Raw genomic sequence first — 9,182 nt, forward strand, 5'->3', positions numbered from 1 at the left:
TTTTATATTTTTATATAGTTATATTTTCCTATTATTATTATTCATATTGAACCAAAATATAAATAAATTATATTAAATTATATTAATATTTTATAAATGATATATATTTTTTCTAATTATTTTCATTTTTATTGTTATATTTTTTGTTATATATTTATATTGTGATTTTTATAATAATTCAATATTTTAGATGAAATTGTAATATATATACATTTATTTAATATATTTTTATAGTTGTAGTTTCCTCTATTATTATTCAGATACACACATACACACATACATACATATACAGTATGTATGTATGTATATATATATATATATATATATATATATATATATATATATATACCGTACTGAAATAAAAACATGAATTTTAGCACCAAAGTACCGTAGTATTACCATCACTGTACCATGGTACCACCACAGTACTTTTCATAAGCAGAATATCATATTTTTTGACATTCAATATATTTTTCACATTATTTATTTATTTGTTTTTGTTTATTTTTGTTATTTAAAAATATTTTAATTTGTATTTTTATATTTCATTTATATATATTTATTGTTAGGCATATATAATAATGATTTTTTTTTTTTTACATCTACCATACTAATATTACAGTTTTCTTCAAAATACCCTGTAGTAAATATCATGGTATGTGAATATCATAATCATTCAGTACCATGGTATATTTCAAAGTAGTTTTACCATAACTGTACCATGGTACCACCATAGTTCTTTTTAATAAGGGTAATATCATATTTTTAACCGTACACTTAATATTTATTTTTTTTTTATTTATTTTTTTTTTCACTGCTACAATACATTTTAATTAATTCTTCTTTATTTATTTATTTTTATTATTATTTCATTTAGTATATTTATTGTTAGGAATATATAATGAAAAATATTGATTTTTTTTTTTTTTTTTTACATCTACCATACTAATTATTACAGTATTCTTGGAAATACCCTATATATCAAAGTATATATCAAGATTTGACATATCTATGAAAAAAGTGTTTTCTGAAGCTTTATTGTGTATAAATGTGACGCGGCGTCTCACAGGACCTGAAGGAAAACTTTCTTCCGTCTTCATGAAGTGGTCATTTCCAAGCTGCTTAAATGTGTGTCGGTTTATCTGAGCGATGTCATTTCCTGGAAGCGGCGAAGCGTGAAACAGGCCTTACAGCTCTGGTTAAACTTCACCAGGCTTAACCAGATCAAGCCACCCGTGAACACACGGAGAGAAGCAGTGTGGGCAGAGAGAGACGCTTTCACTCCGTCCCACTCAAACTTTGTGTCTCCGTCCCAAATCAGGCTTTGTTTAGTCTTCCTTCTCCACACGTATCCCGTCTGAGCAGCTGTCTGGAACCAACTCTAGAAAACTCTAGTCATTATTCATCCTCCCACCGTCTCACAAACACAACATACTCACATACTACAAACATGGATTTTTTACTTTTTTGTATAATAATATATCAAATTTATTTAATATATTTTGGTTCAATATTAATAAAAATAGAGGAAGCTGTTTTTTGAGTGTGTGTGTGTGTGTGTGTGTGTGTGTGTGTGTGAGAGTGTGTGTGAGAGAGAGAGTGTGAGTGTGAGTGTGTGTGTGTGTGAGAGAGAGAGTGTGAGTGTGAGTGTGTGTGTGTGTGAGAGAGAGAGTGTGAGTGTGAGTGTGTGTGTGTGTGAGAGAGAGAGTGTGAGTGTGAGTGTGTGTGTGTGTGAGAGAGAGAGTGTGAGTGTGAGTGTGTGTGTGTGTGAGAGAGAGAGTGTGAGTGTGTGTGTAACTCTCTGTGTGTGTGTGTGTGTGTGTGTGTGTGTGTGTGTCTTTCCTCTAAAATATTATTATTAATATTGAGAATATATTACACATAATTGCAATATTAATATAATATATTATATATGGTCAATTATTTGTTTAATACATATTTGGTTTAATATTAATAATAATAGATGATAGTAGAAAATATAACTATTAAAATATATTAAACAAGTTTATATCTTCTGCTCCCCAAGTCTGCATTTATTTAATCAAAAATACAGTAAAAACTAGAAAATTATGAAATATTATTACAATTCAATATAACTGTTTTCTATGTGAATCTCTGTTCAACTGTAATTTATTCCTGTGATTTTCAGCATCATTACTCCAGTCTTCAGTGTCACATGATCTTCAGAAATCATTCTAATATACTGATTTGCTGCTCAACATACATTTCTGATTATTATCAATGTTGAAAACAGTCGTGCTGCACAATATTTTTGTGGAAACTGTGTTACATTTTATTTTTCAGGATTCACAGATGAATAGAAAGTTCAAAAGAACAGCATTATTTGAAACATTGTAACATTACAGATACATTTACTGTTACTTTTGATCAATTTAATGCATCCTCGATGAATACAAGTTTTTTTTAATATTACTGACCCTGACATTTTTAATGATAGCGTATCACAGTTTCCACAATAATAACATTGATAGTAATTTTTTATTAAGCACCAAATCTGTTTTTTATATTTATATATACTGTAGTTCATTCATATCCACTCTTATTAAATAAGAAAAGGTAATTTAGTCACGACTGAAGAACTGAAGCGACCCTGAATTTGATTTAATTCTCTGTTAATATATGCAGCATTTTTAATAGTTATTAAATGTTAGAAAGCTTCAGTGTAGCAGCTCATCTGAATGATAACACATTTGTTGTGCTTCTGTCGTCTGAATGCTGCTGACTGATGCTTGAGTTCAGACTGAGCACACTTTGAGACCTTTTCTGAAACCCTAGAGACGAGCGATGTTCCTCACTCATGCTGCTGTTTTCTTCTGTCTGCTCTCCAGCGCTCTCCGGAGGTCTGCAGGGTCAGAGCACCTCGTCTGTGAGCTCGGAGATCAAATCTGAAGACGAGGGAGACGAGAACCTGCAGGACGGAAAATCTCTGGATAGCAAGAAGGAGGACGTGGACGGCAAGGATCTGAAAGCTCTAGAGAGGTCAAGATCGAGGTAAACTGTACCGTGAGCATCGCTTCAATCAAACGCCGTCTGGACTTTGATGAAGTGACACGTGTTCTGAGAGGCAGCTAAACACACAGATGAGCAACCCAAGCTAAAACTGCTCCAGAATCCACAGAAAGCATTCTCAACCAGTGTTTGAAGATGTATGTGCTCACACTAACACACACATTGATTCGTTTTAGTTCAGCAATTCTCAACTGGTTTTGGATCAGGACCCTATGGTGGCCGAGAAGTGCGAAGCAAATCACAATTCTGAAAACAAAATAACAAATTACAAACGCAAATCCAAGTCTAAAAAACAAAATAACAATTTATTAGCTTCAGTGGCGCAGATGGATAAACGCATGTCATTGGCTTTTTGACGCGATCGACCCGGGTTCGATCCCGCCAGATTTTACATCTCAAATCAAATATTTAGCATTATACTAAAAAATAATAATAATAATAATAATTTCACTCTGAAATAGCTAGTAATTTTTTCAAAATAATTACAAAGAAATGGCAACTTGAACATGAAATTTTGAAATAGAAATTCATGAATAGTATATTTTTGCAAAACATCCTCCAATAATATTTGTTTTATTTCTTTATTTTTAACTTCGAAAAAATATTTTTTTTACAGTGCATCTGAAATAAAAGTTAAAGTGCTAAAATAACTATTTTAATTATTATTATTAACATTTTTTTAAATAATTAAAATTTTATAATAATTATTATTATTCATTATATAAATTATTATAATAATTATTTATTTTTTATTTATTATATTATTTATTATTTTATAATATTATAATATTTTTACATTATTTTAATGTTTTGTTAATCGAATTAACTATTCACAAAGATGTTTCACAAATAATTACAAAGAAATGGCAAATTAAATGTACAATTTTGAAGTAGAAAGCCTGAAATAGTGTATTTTCGTAAAATATGATAAATAAAATGAATAAAACAATAATAATAATATATGATGAATAAAACATGCTCCAATAATCTTTGTTTTATTCACAACTTTAAAAAAAATTTTTTTTAATAAAAGTTAAAGTGCTAAAATTACTACAACTATTAAAAATAATTTTTGATAACTGAAATGAGCTAAAATGAAAAAAAAAATGTATGAAAAACATACAAAACGAAAGTTAGAAATGTTGCCTTTGAAGCAAGAAATTTCAGAAATTGTAAATAAATTTCACAAATAATTACAATGTGAAATTTTGAAGTACAAAAACTGAAAAAGTATATTTTTGTAAATAATAAATAATAATAATATAAATAATATTTGCTTTATTAACAACTTTGAAAAATGTTTTTATAGAGTATCTGAAATAAAAGTTATAGTACTGAAAAGGCTAAAATGGAAACTATTCAAATATGTTTTGTTAATTGAAATAAACCATCTCTAATCTCTCTTAAATGATGAGTATCAGATGTATCTGAGACTGTTTTCAGCGACACACGTTTGGGTTGTTGAGCATCACGTCTGGTCTTGAGCCGGATTTTAGCTGTTTCTCACACATGAGAGTAGGGCAAATTATTTTAAAATATAGATATTTCCAGGATAAACGCCTGATTCCTCCCGCGGGGTTTATAGATATCCACCTGGAATTACCAATTCGATTCTTCCACTCAAATTCAAGAGGCGATCTTTGTGAAAGTGTGATTTCTGATGTCTGATATATTTCATTCATGTTTTGTTGGTTTATTCTTTAAAGCTTGGTTTGATGCATCATTAGAAACAGGTTCACTTTTTATTGTTGAACCTAAAATGAAGAAAATTGACTAGGGATTCAGTGCTAGAGGATTTCTGAATAACAATAGCTGATAAATATTTGGTCATGGCTGATGTTATAAATCTGTATCTTCTAGCATTTAATCTACAATTGTATGTACTTTCTGTTTTATATAGTTTATATGTATAGAATTTTATGTACTTTTTTTGCATACTTTATATATTTTATATACTTTATATATTTAGAATTTTGGATACTTTTTATATTTTATATACTTTATATATCTAGAATTTTAGATACTTTTATGTACTTTATATGTCTAGAAAATTATATATATTTATATACTTTATATATCTAGAATTTTATGTACTTTTTTGTATACTTCATATATTTTTATATACTTTACATATTTAGAATTTTGGATACTTTTTATATTTTATATACTTTATATATCTAGAATTTTAGATACTTTTTATATTTTATATACTTTATATATCTAGAATTTTAGATACTTTTTCAATACTGCATTACATTAGTGAGAGTACTTTTATTATTTTTTATTTATTTACATATTTAGCATTACAGTAACGAGAATTGTTACATTAAATTCAGGAATTAAATTTTTTTACAAAAATATAATATAATATAATGTAATATAATATAATATTTCCACACAGTATGATTTTCATTACTGCATTTCATTCATAAAAGTACTTTATTACCTTTATAATCATTATAATTATTTTATTATAATTATATTATTATATATAATTATTATTTTATAATTATTTTAATTATGTCCATAAAATATAGTTTTCATTACTGCATTACAGTAACGAGAATTATTAAATGAAATTAAGTAATTAAGTGGGAAAATGTGCCTAAATGGCATGAATAATAAAGTCCTCCAGAATGCATTGTTTAATATTGATTTTGGTGCTTTTGCAGTGTTTGGCAATAGTGTTGCACTATATGTTAACGCCTCTCTCCGTCTGTCCGTCTTTCAGGTCGAAGCTGCCAGAATTCATCAAAATGATGAGTGATCACTTTCTTTGACAGCATCATTTCTGCCCCTGAACGTCCGTCAAACAATCAATGAACCAATCGAACGAACTTCCATCCAAACCGACCACCTCCTGCGTGTTCCCGTTCCTGACCGCGTCTGTGAGGATTTATCCTGTAAATTAGGGAGTCGCGCGGGATTCGTTGTGCATATCTTCCTCCGAGCATTCCCTGTTGACATTTTTATGTGCGAACACTCAAATAAAAAGAGCGACGGGACGATTCTTCAAACATATCATGATGTTGTGGAGGTGTGCGAACTTTTGTAGCTGTGCCTCGCGGAACTCCTTACGGAAAAACAACAGAAGAGAATTAGGAAATTCCCAATCAGTCGGGACGAGAGGAGCTGTCAATCAAACGACCAAGATGGGATTCGGCTGCAGAATTTGACAAAACCCTTCAAACCTTTGCAATAATGTTGTTTTAGTTCTTTTGAAACCAGCAGATCCCGACAGTGAACATTCAGAGGCCGTTCTGGAGCCGCTTTGGGCTCGCTTTACGCACTTTTGCTCCGGTCGACTAAGAGCCGATCACCTATGGAAGGCCATTTCTCTCCGTTTATTCGTTTGTTTCTAGCCATCGACTCTCCCGAAGCCCTCCCGGACCCCGAAGATGCAATTTTAACATGTCGAAACTTCAACCAACGTGCCTTTTAGAGCTCATATCATCACAGAACTGGAGGAGAACATTATCTAGGATGCAAGCGTATAGGAAGCGTTAGTCATTAGGTCTATGCAGTCAGGTTTTTTACGGCCTGGAGTTTAAAAAAAAAAAAGTAAAAAGGTAAAAAAAGTATTTTTTTGGATAAACTGTATTTAATGTACTGTATGGCTATATGTAATTAGGAGGTGTGTCCAACCCTGTGTGGCCCCGCCCACAACCCCGCCCACCTGTCACAGTCGTTATTGCGCATTGTATAATAGATATCCGCTTTTATGAATACAGGCTTGTTGTTGAGCCGCTGTAGCTGTACAAATGTGTGGTTGTACGTGTAAAATGGCTTTTTCTCTTTTTTTATCTCTCTATTCTTCGTCTGTACTGGTTTCTCTGTCAAAAAAATTGAAAAAAATGAATGGGAGGCACTGAAAGTGGACACAAATCTATTAGAAAATCGATATATATAAATGTAGAAATATATACAGTATATAAAGAGACGGAAAGGAGTTCACGGGGATCGATTTTTCATTCTGTAAAGCCGAGCGGAGACGGAGACGCCGTCCGCTCCGAGAGACGTGACTCTATTTTTCATAACGTCACCGGGACCGTCGTCGATGCTGTCGTCAAACTCGGCGAAAGTGAAACACATGGACATCTGTAAATTGTATGCAACAAATGCAAACGTACCATTATTTTGAAATTGTGTATGTAAAAGTTATATTTTTACATGTAGGCTGTTGTTATTTTGTGTTTAGAAATGCGTTGTATCAGTTCTTTTGTTTTAAAAAAAAAAAAACTTAATTGTGTGTTGAAACGTGTCACATTGAAAATGTAGTGAGAACAAAAGCAAAAAAAAAAGGTATGTTTATATTTGCGGGAACATTTTTCTTTTATATAAAGGTGGGTGGTGGGGGTCGGGAATCAAAGCTATATGATTACTCTCTCATCCTCTTTCATCATTACATTGTCATTTTTAATTGAGTATTTTTTGTGTAAATAGACGCAGGGTTGACCTGGTGAGGAAGTGATCGATTAGCATTAACGTGTGTCAACAATCAGACCTTCATTTCCATTCTCACTTTTGTAAAGAGACATCGACTCGACTTCGAAACGACGACTCGGATGTGCTGCGCATTTGCCACCGGCCCTTAAACTCGACTTTATATTTCGGCCTAAATTTCATATTTAGCACATGAATTGCATATAAAATTCGGATGACACAGTTCTAACATAAACTTAATGTGATGCATATTTGTCAGTCATACTACATAAATGAAACTAAACTAAATGGTTTACATATTTATCATAATTAAATTCAATTTGTTTCATTCTCATGCATTTTAACTCATTGAATCTTATGGAAACCCGTTTCCACCACAGAATAAAAAAAAAAAAAAGGTCATTGCGACTTTCTATCACACAACTTGGACTTTTTTTCTCACAATTTGGAGAAAAAAAGTTATAATTATTAAATATAAACTCTCGCAATTCTGGTTTTTCCACCACAAAATAAAGCAAAGTCAGAATTGCAAGATATAAACTCACAGTTCTGACTTTTTTCTCGCAATTCTGATCATATTTTTTTCTCTGAGTTCTGAGTTTACATCTCGCACTGCTGGGTTTTTTTTTCTGCCACCGAATAAAACAAAATGGTAATTCAGACTTTTTTTTCGCAATTTCAAGTTTTTGTCACAGAATTCCGACTTTTTTTCTCGCAATTTGGACTTTTCTCACAATTTGGACTTTTTTCTTGAAATTCTGCATTTATATCTCAATTCTGACTTTTTTTCTCGCAATTCTGACTTTTTTCTCGCAATTCTGACTTTTTCCTCGCAATTCTGCGTTTATATCTCAATTCTGACTTTTTTTCTCGCAATTCGGACTTTTTTCTCGCAATTCTGCGTTTATATCTTAATTCTGACTTTTTTTCTCACAATTCAGACTTTTTTCTCGCAATCCTGACTTTTTTCTCGCAATTCTGCGTTTATATCTCAATTCTGACTTTTTTTCTCGCAATTCTGACTTTTTTCTCGCAATTCTGCGTTTATATCTTAATTCTGACTTTTTTTCTCACAATTCAGACTTTTTTCTCGCAATCCTGACTTTTTTCTCGCAATTCTGCGTTTATATCTCAATTCTGACTTTTTTTTCTCGCAATTCGGACTTTTTTCTCGCAATTCTGCGTTTATATCTTAATTCTGACTTTTTTTCTCACAATTCTGACTTTTTTCTCGCAATCCTGACTTTTTTCTCGCAATTCTGCGTTTATATCTCAATTCTGACTTTTTTTCTCGCAATTCTGACTTTTTTCTCGCAATTCTGCGTTTATATCTCAATTCTGACTTTTTTTCTCGCAATTCTGACTTTTTTCTCGCAATTCTGCGTTTATATCTCAATTCTGACTTTTTTTCTCGCAATTCTGACTTTTTTCTCGCAATTCTGCGTTTATATCTCAATTCTGACTTTTTTTCTCGCAATTCTGACTTTTTTCTCGCAATTCTGCGTTTATATCTCAATTCTGACTTTTTTTCTCGCAATTCTGACTTTTTTCTCGCAATTCTGCGTTTGTATCTCGATTCTGCGTTTATGTCTCGCAATTCTGACTTTATTCTTCGCAATTCTGACTTTTTTCACACAATTCTGCATTTGTATCTCACAATTCTGACTTATTTCTTACAACGCTGCGTTTATATCTCAATTCTGACTTTT

The 9,182-nt window shown here is 31.4% G+C and overlaps 1 protein-coding gene across 1 annotated transcript in view; it reads left to right on the forward strand.

Moving 5' to 3' along the window:
- Positions 1–6,206, forward strand: part of LOC107752182 (transcription factor 4-like) — a 152,534-nt gene extending 146,328 nt beyond the window's left edge. The window contains exons 18-19 of the mRNA XM_016568076.1: positions 2,850–3,012; positions 6,086–6,206. Of these exons, the coding sequence (XP_016423562.1) occupies positions 2,850–3,012; positions 6,086–6,206 (284 nt within the window). The remainder of the gene's footprint in view (positions 1–2,849; positions 3,013–6,085) is intronic.
- The last annotated feature ends 2,976 nt before the right edge of the window (positions 6,207–9,182 follow it).

This window comes from Sinocyclocheilus rhinocerous, unplaced genomic scaffold (assembly GCF_001515625.1).
Source record: "Sinocyclocheilus rhinocerous isolate Xijiao unplaced genomic scaffold, SAMN03320098_v1.1 scaffold2516, whole genome shotgun sequence".
Lineage (NCBI taxonomy): Eukaryota > Metazoa > Chordata > Actinopteri > Cypriniformes > Cyprinidae > Sinocyclocheilus > Sinocyclocheilus rhinocerous.